This window comes from Bubalus bubalis, chromosome 13 (genome assembly GCF_019923935.1).
Source record: "Bubalus bubalis isolate 160015118507 breed Murrah chromosome 13, NDDB_SH_1, whole genome shotgun sequence".
Taxonomy (NCBI): Eukaryota; Metazoa; Chordata; class Mammalia; order Artiodactyla; family Bovidae; genus Bubalus; species Bubalus bubalis.
In genome coordinates, this window is record NC_059169.1 from 11,085,006 (window position 1) to 11,097,607 (window position 12,602).

At 47.8% G+C, this 12,602-nt stretch overlaps 1 protein-coding gene across 2 annotated transcripts in view; it reads right to left on the reverse strand.

Moving 5' to 3' along the window:
* Positions 1–5,175, reverse strand: part of UBAC2 (UBA domain containing 2) — a 170,310-nt gene extending 165,135 nt beyond the window's left edge. Inside the window, exon 1 of one of the 2 annotated variants that reach the window (XM_045162547.1) lies at positions 4,932–5,175. In XM_045162547.1, the coding sequence (XP_045018482.1) occupies positions 4,932–5,133 (202 nt within the window). In that variant the 5' untranslated portion in view covers positions 5,134–5,175. The remainder of the gene's footprint in view (positions 1–4,931) is intronic. The other variant, XM_006043896.4, reaches the window with a different exon arrangement.
* Between the last annotated feature and the right edge of the window lie 7,427 nt (positions 5,176–12,602).

Consider the following 12,602-nt stretch of genomic DNA (forward strand, 5'->3'; position numbering starts at 1 on the left):
GACGACAGAGGATGAGATGGGTGGATGGCATCACTGACTCGATGGACCTGAGTTTGAGTGCACTCCGGGAGTAGGTGATGGACAGGGAGGCCTGGCGTGCTGCGATTCATGGGGTCGCAAAGAGTCGGACACAACTGAGTGACTGAACCGAACTGAACTGAGCTGAAAGTTTGTCCTCAGCCTTCCAGGTCTACTTGCTGCTCCCGGTGTCGTCATTCACATCCAGGGCACAACCCCCACGTAATGGCCCGTGTCCAGGCCAGCTCCCTCTCTGCAGATGGCCCTTGGGTTATCTCCAACTGGACTTCCCAGGCCCTCAGACACTAAATGTCTTCCCCCCAACTGAGCCCTCCGTTTCTACACTCTCTGCCTCGGTGAACAGGAACGTGTCTACCCGGTCACCTTCAACTCCTTTCTCTCTCCCGATCTCATGAGCTCTACTGACACAGCCTACCTGCCTACACATTTTTAGAAACCTCCTTCTCCCCCGTGTCTATCTCCACTGCTCCCACCTGCACCTAAGCCATCAGCCTCTCCCGCTGGACTCTGGGCCCCTCCTGCTGGCCACCCTATTGCCTTGACCTAAATCTGTCCCTCAGAATCATCCCCCTGGTTTTAAAAATTCAGATCTCTAATGGCCACATTAGCTCTTCTGAATGTGACTCTCTGGGGATGGGACCAGGAATCTGAAAGCTCCGTGGCTGCTCTCGCAGCCAGGACACAGGCAGCGTATGGAAAACCCTGCTCGCATCCCCAAGGGGAAGCTTCCATTTTGCCACCCACAGCAGCGTGAAGCCTCCCCAACCAGAGTTTCACAGCTTCACCTTCTCCTGCTTCCTGAACTCGGCTCTACCATCCGCTCCTGTCTGTGTTCCTGGGGAGGGGCAGCTGGCTACATCTGCTCTTCAGGTTCCATCCCCAGCCCTCGACTCACTGGCCTCTGAATGACGTCACTGCACACACCTCTGTGCAGGAAGTGCTCCCCTCCGCTGGAATCAGCAATCCCCTAACTGATCACTTCTGGCCTCTCTGCCAGGCCCTGCCCAGGCTCCGTCCCCCACAGAGGCCCTCTCCCTACTTGCACGCCTGAGCAGTTCGTGCTCAGGCTGCAAAAGTCAGCTGAAGCATCGCCCCACAATGGAAGTCTTAACAGCGCCTCTCCCCTCCCGAGCCCACCCCCTGCCAGAAACCCACAGCACCCAGTACAGACATTGTCTCATTGCTTTTTGTCAACTTTTCTCCCGCTAGACACTGAACTCCTTGAAGGTGGGACCTGAAATTGGAATACATTAGACAATGGGAGAAGGCAATGGCACCCCACTCCAGAACTCTTGCCTGGAGAATCCTATGGACAGAGGAGCCTGGTAGGCTGCAGTCCATGGGGTCACTAAGAGTCGGACACGACTGAGTGACTTTACTTTCCCTTTTCACTTTCATGCATTGGAGAAGGAAATGGCAACCCACTCCAGTGTTCCTGCCTGGAGCATTCCAGGGACGGGGGAGCCTGGTGGGCTGCCGTCTATGGGGTCGCACAGAGTTGGACACGACTGAAGCGACTTAGCAGCAGCAGCAGACATGCAATGAGTGTTGCTTGAATCCACGGTCAGAGTGAGTACACTGTGAAGTAAGTCATGGGACCGCTTACTAATAAATGTCAGAAATAATACATCTATTACTCAACATGTAGTCGTCTCTAAGCAAGGATCTAAAATGAGGCATGAACATGAGTCCTACGCACATTTATCCAGTCCTAATCACCCGACAGCAGTACAGTTTCAAAGACATGGTTGCAAATGCCTTTTGCTTGATTCACGACCCTGGCAGCACCAGCTTTCTTCAACACCTGGAAAACGCCCTGCTCTGCCTGCTTGAGAGTCTCTGCGCTTGTGTCTCCCCTTCTGCAAGATGCACACTGTTCAACAAAAACTCACCTGTTGGCTCCTTCACACCATTTCGGTCACCTTCCTGAACGTCTTCTCTGACCATGACAGCTAAAGCAGCATTCTTTGCATTCTTCCGGCTTCCTGCTATAGTCCTCTATAACTACAGTCTACGCCACTGCCCTTGAATTTTCCTCACGACACTTACCACTATGTGCAATCCCATGGTAACATACTTATTGGATGCTGGTCTGCTTCATCCTGTGTACCACTTTATCCTTTGTACACAAACAGTATGTGGCTTATGTACGTAGTCAACAGACACTTGCAGAATAAATAAATAAATGAGAGAGAGAGGAAAGCAAGTGTAACATGAAAACACCATTATCTACTAGTCACAGAGGTGGGAAATATGCAGGTGGTAGGAAAGAGCAGGGATTTTTCCCTTAAAAAACACACCTTGGGGCAGGGTTAGGCAAACATTCATCCTCAGGACACTTAGGATCAGAACTCTCATTTACCAAAGGGCACACGACTTATCTAAAGGAAATCACTTCCCTTTCAGTGGGGAGCCTTGCAAAGAAAACTTTAGAGCAAGGAAAATTTTCCTGCCTAGACTTGCCAAAAGACCAGTCCGGGGAAAAAATGGTGCCTAAACAACACTGTAAGTTCTGCAAACACTGGGACCAAGACTTGTCCAATGTCAAGTCCCCAGAACCCAGCAAGAGTTGTCACATCCCCAGAAACCAACTCATAAGAGTTGCTCAAAATGTTTGTTAAAGGAGCATATAAGATAGGACTTCTGAGGAATGGCCATTCCACCCATTTTTATGCTTCGGATACATTTATTTCAGAAACAAGGCAAGACAGCTAAGGAGGAGCCTTGGGCCTAGGCCTCTCCCCAGGCTGCAGTTTGGCTCCTAGAAATCAATACTTATCAACCATGTGCCACAAGTAATCATGTCTTACCTTCCCCAGAGTCACCTTATATCAAATTTGAATATACTTTGGCAACATAATGGCTAACAGAGCATAGTAACCAGTAACAGATTTTGCTTGATGTTTTTTGATTAGCAAGGAAGGATAGCTCAAAATGATGAAAGAAAACAAATAAGACTGAAGAATTCTACCATTGATTGTGGTGCTGGAGAAGACTCTTGAGAGTCCCTTGGACGGCAAGGAGGTCAAACCAGTCCATCCTAAAGGAAATCAACCCTGAATATTCATTGGAAGGACTGATGCTGAAGCTGAAGCTCCAATACTTTGGCCACCTGATGTAAAGAGTCGACTCATTGGAAAAGACCCTGATGCTGGAAAGATTGAGGGCAGGAGGAGAAGGGGATGACAGAAGATGAGACAGTTGTATGGCATGAATGGACATGAATTCGGGCAAACTCCATGAGAGAGTGAAGGACAGGGAGGCCTGGGGTGCTGCAGTCCACTGGGTCCCAGAGTCGGACACAACTGACCGACTGAACAATAACAACCGCTAATTTCCTATTCAGCAGTGCATGGCTCATAGAAGGATCACAAGAAAAACACACCACCTTCTCAACTATCAGTTTCAACAGTCATGATGTTCTCTATCCAAAAGGTACTCTGAGGAAGATTAACTACTTAGTAGCTGTTAAGATACTCTGAGGCCAGTGAAATGCTTGAAAAATGCCATAAATCAAATCATGAAACAAGGTAAATCATAAATACTAAGCCCACTTCAAAACCTGAGAAGCTGAGAAGTGAGGAAGATTTATAATTATGCCTGTCACCCTGATACTAACTTACTCCCAGACTAAGATATCAATTTACTGACAAGGTATCTTAATACATCTTTTGTTACCAGAACGTTTATTGACCAGAGACATATTAATATTCACTTATGTAACAAACTGCTGACCACAGGTGTTAATTTCTGCAAAAATCCCCTGGTCAATAATGCGATCTGTGTTCTCGAAAAGATTCCTAGCTTTCACAAGAGATCATGAACGTTTGGAAATGTCAACTGCCTCTGTACTTGGTAAGATTAACTTCACACATTTGGAGATAAGGAAGCATGAACAGTGACAAGCAGTTGCAAAAACTGTAGCTATTCAAACAGTTCGCTGTTGCTCTGTCAATGCCTAACCTCAATGCTGGTCAGCTGACATACAGTCCATCTTGAAAGTTAAAGTGAAAGTTAAGTCGCTCAGTCGTGTCCGACTCTTTGAGTGCCCGTGGACTGTAGCCCACCAGGCTCCTCCATCCATGGGATTCTCCAGGCAAGAATACTGGAGTGGGTTGCCATTTCCTTGAGTCAATTAGGCCATTTCAGCAAGAAAAAGAAAGCTGTTTAAAAGGCTCTATATATTTCTCTACCCTCTATCTGTTGACACCCCACCGCTGATATTCCACTAAAACATAACAACATCCAGCAGCAACGGCCCTGCTTGTGCCAAACTCCTTCCAAACTTCCTTCCACTTTCAAGTACTTTTAATCAGTTTTTGTTTATCTAAATACTCCTAAGGGAGGCTGAGGAGGAAAAAAAAATCGAAGTAAAACTAAGGGGTCAGGTTCTGAAGCAGAGGTTTGAAATCTGCATCTGAGGGAAGCCAGTTGGGGTCCCTCGGTAGCCTAAAATGAATGGAGCAGGTTTCCAGCATCGCCTCCACCCGGACAGCCTCTGGTTTCTCCGCTGAGGGCAAGAAGCCGGGCCAGAACACCAGGCAACCCAGCCGGACCCTAACTGCCCAGCCCACTTGGCGGCAGCCCCGGAGCACCTGAGCATCGAACCTGGGGCTCACAGGCGGTAGGGGGCGAGGGGAGCTGGAGGCGGGACTCAGTCCTCACTGGCCCCTCCAGGCTGAGACGGGGGCGGTGACCGCTGGCCCCAAGGGGCAGGAACTACCAAGGTTCTGGCAACGGGGATGGGAGATCCGCCCCCCACCACCCCACCACACACACACACACACAACCTCCTGCAACCCCCGAATCCCTGCCGCCCCCAGCCTCCTCAAGGAGGTACCCAAGGGTGCCGTCTAGGGGACACAACCAGGATGGCGGCGGCCGGTACTCACAAAGCCCACTGGAGCCGGTGCTGGTGAACATGGTCCCGGCGCCGGACCCAGAGCCCCCGCGGGGGACAGGGGGAGGGGAAGCGGAGACTGAAGAGGGGGGGCGGTGTGGAGAAAAACCCTGTGACCGCGCAGGCGCACTCCGGGCGAAGCGACGAATCGGGCTACTCGACTCCACACATGAGGCCGCCAGAGAACAACGCATGCGCGGCTCGTCCGTTGTTTAGTGTTTCTTTCTTTTTTTTTTTTTTTTTTCCAGCCCGCTCCGCCGCCTCACCTACTTCCTGCCGTGAAAGGGAAGTGCGTCCGAAGTGAAAGGGGTCCGCCTCTTCGGATTTTCCCGATGGCCGCGGGAGCCTTGGGAAAGGAGTGGGGATGGCTTGTGGGAGGAGTGGGTGTAACTCTGGGGAGACCGCATTAGTACTTTAGCGCCGCCCCTCGCCCCGTGGAGTCACCAAAGCAACATATGCCTCCGGAATGCCGGCGCGGGGGACATTTCCTCTCCGCTTGACGCCAGGCGCGTTCCGCGCGTGCTCAGTCCTTTCCGGGCCGTCACGGAGCCGGCTCCCCGGCTGACTGTTGACACGACCCCTCGCGTTCCGGTGTCCGGCCGAGTGCTGAAGAGACAGCTTCTCGGATGGAAGAGGACCCGGAGCTGGAAGGCCGTCCTTGTCGCGGGGAGCAGGGCGGTCCAGCTGTTCCCTCCGCCTTGTCCCGTGTCAGTCTCTCGCGAAATCCCCACAAAAAGCGCCGAGTGCCGTGGTCCCTGGACCCTCAACCCCTCTCCGCCGTGGTGGCCCGTGTCATGTCACTAGCCGCGGTGAGTCTGTGGCGGAGCGAACCGACTCCCCAGACTTCTGTCATGGAGTCCTTAAACGGACGCTTGCCATTAAAAAATTTTTTTTCCTCCTTGTAAAATGTTTACTGCTTAGTAGGAGATCGGTCCTGGGTGTTCTTTGGAAGGAATGATGCTAAAGCTGAAACTCCAGTACTTTGGCCACCTCATGCGAAGAGTTGACTCATTGGAAAGGACTCTGATGCTGGGAGGGATTGCGGACAGGGGGAAAAGGGGACGACAGAGGATGAGATGGCTGGATGGCATCACTGACTCGATGGACGTGAGTCTGAGTGAACTCCGGGAGTTGGTGATGGACAGGGAGGCCTGGCGTGCTGCGATTCATGGGGTCGCAAAGAGTCAGACACGACTGAGCGACTGAACTGAACTGAAAGCAAATTTACTTTTCTTTTAAAGGGAGGTTGAGCTTGAAAACTTTAATGTTATGCGGTCGTTAAAGAGGGCATCCCTGGTAGTTCGGCTGGTAAAGAATCCGTCTGCAAAGTGGGAGACCCGGGTTGGATTCCTGGGTCGGGAAGATCCTCTGGAGGAGGGCATGGAAACTCAAGTTTTCTTGCCTGGAGGATTCCATGGACAGAGGATCCTGGCAGGCTACAGTTCATGGCCTCGCAAAGGGTCGGACACGACTGAGTGACCAAGCATGCGCACAGATCTTAAAGAACATATATGGGGAGGCTTTGGACACCTGATGTGAAGAACCGACTCATTGGAGAAGACCCTGACACTGGGAAAGATTGAAGGCAGGAGGAGAAGGGGACGACAGAGGATGAGTTGTTTGGATGGCATCACCGACTTAATGGACATGTTTTTATTGAGTCGCTCAGTCCTGTCTGATTCTTTCTGACCCCATGGACTGCCGCAGGCCAGGGTTCCGTGTCCTTCACTATTTCTCCCAGAGTTTACTCAAACTCACGTCCATGAAAAGGAGGGATACACCCGTCTGAATGCAGAGTTCCAAAGAATAGCGAGGAGAGATAAGAAAGCCTTTGTACGTGAACAATGGACATGAGTTTGAGCAAACTCCAGGAGATGGTGAAGGACAGGGAAACCTGGCATGCTGCACTCCATTGGGTTGGAAAGAATCAGACACAACTTAGCGACTAAACAACAAGGGAACTACATTATTATAGTTATTTTCAACAGCCTATTTAGGTGAAGAGTTTCAGTACAGTGAAATAATTCTGGCAAAAGCAACAAAGTGTAACAGAACATTTGAGATTTCTTTTGACAGAATTAGAACATCTTTAAATTTGATCAATCAAAAATTTTTAAATATTTCAGATTATTACCATCTCTTTTAGTTTCTGGTCTGAAGTTGCTTGGTTGTGTCCAACTCTGCGACCCCACAGACTGTAGCCCCTTAGGCTCTTCTGTCCATGGGATTTCTCAGGATTTGCATCCCCCACCCCCAGTCTGCCTCCAGTACCCACTTTAGAAGTCCACCTCATTACTCTATAGAGTTTTCTTTCATTTTCTTTCTTTTCCCCTTCCGTTCTTTCTTTCTCTCCCTCTTTCTCTCCCTCCCTCCCTTCCTTCTTTCCTTTCTTCGTCTCTTCTCTGTTTTCTATCACATAGCAAAGGCTGTAGTCTCCAGAGTCTGAGTTCTAGAGACAGATCATATGCCCTAACACGTGGTGGGGTGTCAGAACGGGAAATCAGTTTTCTATCAGACTTCATTACTCCCACTCAATGCATAGGGAAGTATTTTAAAGCAACTCATGGAGCCTGATTGTGAGACAGTCGAACATCCTCATCTTCACTCTGACCGTCTGCTCTTTCTTGGAAGCCAAGCGAAGGTTCCTTGTCTTTCCCATGTCACAAACATAATCTGGTCTGCTGGTACCATGTGTGCACATTCTCAACCTCCGTTAGTTATTTTTCTGCTGTGCATTCATTTTTCTATACCTCCTGTGTGGGATCACTTCTGATCTTCTGAGTTCTGTTTACAGGGGAATGCTAGTGTTGTTGCTGTTTAGTCAGTCATGTAGGACTCTTTTGGGTCCCCCTGGACTGTAGCCCACCAGGCTCATCTATCCATGGGATTTCTCAGGCAAGAATACTGGAATGGCTTGCCATTTCCTTCTCCAGGGGATCTTCCCGACCCAGGGATCAAACCCTCATCTCCTGCATTGCAGGTGGATTATCTAACCACTGAGCCACAAGGGAAGCTCATCTCCTACTATAGTCATGTCCAAACACTCACATCAAAATATGTATTAATTTCTTATACATTTCTTTCCTTTGTTTCATTGCATAAAAGTAATGGTGTTATATTGATTATTAAAATTACACATAGCATATTTTCCTGAGTTTCATTTAGGGTATTAGAATTACAGAATATTTATTATAAAAGGGAGAGTTGGATCTCCTAGAATTGAGAGCCATTAGACTATATTGTATATGCCATGCATACATTTGACAGACTAATTGGGTGGGCTTCCCATGTGGCACTAGTGGTAAAGAACCCACCTGCCAATGCAGGAGATGTAAGAGATGCAGGTTTGATCCCTGGGCCAGGAAGATCCCCTGGAGGAGGAAATATCAACCCACTCCTATATTCTTGCCTGGAGAATCCCATGGAAGGAGGAGCCTGGCGGGCTATAGTCAGATCGCAAAGAGTTGGACATGACTGAAGCGACTTAACATGTATAGTTGGGTTCTGGATGGCCTAATGTGAATAAAGACCATGCAGTCTTAGGGCATCTTCAAAATTACATATCAGGTGTAAAAGACATTTTCTTGTGGCTTGTTTTTAGATATATGACATAATAGGAGACATAGAAGCTCTTTATTAATATGACCATACATATTCCATAACACTAACTGTTGGTTAGAATATTTGTAAGTTATATTATCCTATTGTAAATAGGATTATTCTGTCCCTTATCCATTTTTTCTCCTCTGAGGGTAATTTTGATCTAGTGGATGGGGTCTTGCTCATAGTACAAGAGCAGTAATAAAAGTAGAATGGATACCTAACTTCCCCTTGCAGGGTTGTCAACACCACACCTTCATTTCCTAGCCCATCCGTGTTGTTTAAACAAGTTGAATATTCCTCACTCAAAGAGGCTATTGGATGTAGTGCTGTTAGTTCATGTTCTCCCAAAAGCCAGCCTTGAGACAATTTCGATGCAAATCCCACCCCTCCATTTGAGAGGTGACTCTAGGAAGCATGGTGAGGACCTAGGGAAGTGAGGGGAAGAAGGTGGTCAATAATGAGTGGGTTACAGCTGTGAGCACTTGGAAGTGAGTCCTGCTGCTGCTGCTAAGTCGCTTCAGTCATGTCCGACTCTGTGGGACCCCAGAGACGGCAGCCCATCAGGATCCACCGTCCCTGGGATTCTCCAGGCAAGAACACTGGAGTGGGTTGCCATTTCCTTCTCCAATGCATGAAAGTGAAAAGTGAAAGTGAAGTCGCTCAGTCATGTCCGACTCTTTGCGACCCCATGGACTGCAACCCATCAGGCTCCTCTGCCCATGGGATTTTCCAGGCAAGAGTACTGGAGTGGGGTGCCATTGCCTTCTCCGGAGTCCTACTAGAGACCTTCTAAGAGACTGACCAGAATGCATCTCACAACTAGCTCACTAGCAGGCAAGGAAGCCAAGCTATTTTCGTACCAACTCCCTTTCTCGTTGGATAAGGGTTGCTCCTGAGGGTTATAACACCTTGCTGTGCTTTCAGCCATGCTCGTGCATGCAGAGAAAGCCCTTGGGCAGAGAGACACACGTACTTTTACAATTGTCCCTGAAGCTCTAGATGACCTTCAACATGGGCAAAGAGGCTATGGTTGAGACAACAGCAGCATCTGCCAAAAGTGGAAAGGAGGCATTGAGGCCAAATGACCAATTCCCCTTATCCTCTTACTGCAGGCCACAGGGCAGGACGTTTTTACTGGGCCAGCATTCTCCTTCCCTTGATGGAGATGGCTGAGGATTCATATGACATGACTCATCCTGGCCCATGATGTAGCTGTCCTGGATCCTTGTCAGGGTGCAGGCTGGATTTCAGGGCATCATCAAAACAGGACAGACATGCCAAACTTCATAATCTCATGCCCTGCCCACGATATGTCCTCTTAGGAATCTGCCCAGTCGCCTCCTGTCCATTTGGGCAAGGCTAACGACCAAGATCTACATCCCCCAGGGTTGTATCAACAGAAGTGGGAGCTTGTCTCTCACTGGCTTACTCAGAGATGTGAGGGTCATTATTGGCTCAGATGTTTAATTTTGCTGTGCATCTCATGGCCAGGTCATGCTGACCAGTGATAGCATGTTGATTTGATATGTTCAACATAATGTCCTAAAACAAGATATATTCTTTTATGAACTTCCCTGGAAGTCCATTGTTTAAAACTCTGTGCTTCTACTGCAGAGGTTGAGAGGGCTCAGGTTCAAGCCCTGGTCAGGGAACTAAGATTCTGCATGTTTCATGGTGCAGCTGTAACACATATTCATTTAATTTTGTAATTATTCTTTTCCCAAGTAGAGATAATCATAATAATTTTGTGCAGGAAACACCTTATCACTCTTATTTCCATTACTAGTAATATTTAGTAATACTAATAATACTAGTAATACTAGTAATCTATAGAAATTCCATAGAAATATGCATACTTAGGAATATCATTACCATAGCAGCTGGTTTAAAGAGGAAAAAAAGAACACATGGAAATATTTCCTAAATTTTAGGAAATAAGCTGGAAAACATAGGAAAGTACTAAAGACTGACCATCATATGCCACTTTACTTTGCTTATTGACTTTGTCTTTTCTATTTTTATTACGGAAAACTAAATTCAGGACCCTCTTTACCTACATCTTTAGTTCTCTCCCTGTTTTGAGTTGAATTGTGTAACACCCACCCCCCAAAAAAAATGTCTGTTGAATTCCTAACCCCAGGAATATCTGAGGGTTTGCTTTTATTTGCAAAAAGAGTAATTGCAGGTATAATTAGTTAAGATGATGTCCTAATGGAGTCAAGTGGGACCAAAGTGGAACATGATTGATGTCCTTGTGAGAAGATGTCCCAGACAGACACAGGGACAACGCCACGTGACCACAGAGGCAGAGACTGAAGTGCCTGTATCTCTAAGCCAGGGAACACCAAGTATTTCTGAGAAAACCCTGAAAATGGAAAAAGCAAGGGAGGATTCTTCCCTCTAGGTTTCAGGAGAGCACAGCCCCCAGAAGTGTGAGACGATACATTTCTGTTGTTTCAAGTCAACTAGCTGGTGTGCTTTTATGGCAGTTCCAGGCAGCACGCATCTTTTCTCTTTAATTCATATTTTAAAATTTCTTATTATGTCTGCTATTCACCTGCTACCCCTTTCCTCTTAATTTCCACCTACATAAAAGCTGACATTTGACTTCTGCCCAGCAACCAGAGGGCCAAGCTCACCATGCCCTTTCTAGCAATGCCTTAGTCCCAAAGGTGACAATAGTCTGCTCTCGTATGTCATATGTCTGATGATAAGATCATGAACCCAAAACTTCACTGGTAAAATATTTCTTCCCATGATGCTCACCAAATCTGCCGTAAATTAAGGCTGTTGTTTTCTTTCTTTCTTTTTTTGGCCATACCACACAGCATGTGAAACTTCCCTGACCAGGGATCGAACCCTTGCCTCCTGTAGTGGAAGCATGGAGTCTTGACCAATGGACCACCAGGGAAGTCCCAGGGCCGTTGTTTTCTGATCGGACCAGCATCAAGGAGAAATAACCATTCTTTCACTCACCTGGCTTCATCACTTGTTCACCTGGCACCCACTCTTCCCACAGTCATGGCTCGCCTTGACCTCCCTCTGCATTTGAACCTGTGGTCCAGTCAGTAGGACCAGTTCTGATGTAGGGTAAGAGGAATTTGAGAGACTCCAGTCCCCTGCTCTGGGAGGGTGGCTGGATTCCATCCCCTTGAGAGTGGAATTCCTCTGTGAAAGTGAGTACGCGCTAATGCACTCACCAGTGATTGCCTGTCTCCCCTACTCCACTGCGAGCAGGGCCTGTCTTTAATCTTTTTATCACCTTGGCACAGTGATTGACACAGTAGATCTTCAATATCCATATTTATTTATTGAATGACATGAATGAGCCATGCTGGCTGCTCCAGCTCTACGGTTGGGTGGGCTTCTGCTTTTCCTGAGGTCAGTGTCTGTCTCCTGCCCCATGAGTAGTGCATGCCTTATGCCCCCAGCCTTCTCACCCTTACAGTTGTCCTTCACTGACCCCATGTGTGATGGTGAATTTCATGTGCCAACTTGGCTAGCCCACAGTACCCAGACATATGGTCAGATACATCTGCAGTTACTATGAAGGTATTTTTTAGATGAAATTAACATTTAAATCTGTAGACATTGAGTAAAGCAGATCGGCGTTGCTCTGGATTGAATGTTTTCGTCCCTCTGCCAAGTTCCTATGTTGAAGCATTAATCCCCAGTGTGATGGGGTTTGGATGTGGAGGTTCTGGGAGGTAATTAGGTCATAGGGGTAGAGCTAGTGTCCCTGTAAGAGGACATTGGAGAGAGGTGACCTCTCTCTGCCATGTGAGGATGCAGCCAGACGGTGTCAGTTTGTAAACCAAGAAGAGGGCCCTCACCCGAAGCCAAATTGGCCAGCACCTGGGTCTGGGACCTCTTAGCCCCCAGAACTGTGAGAAATATATTGTTTAAGCCACCCAATCATGGCATTTTTGTTGTAGCAGCCTACGTAGACTAAGAAAATCCCCCATAGTGATGCAGGCAGGGGTTGGGGGCACGCTCTTGCAAATAGTCCAAGGCCCTATAAAAAAGACTGACTTCCTCTAAAGAAGAGGAAATTCTGCTA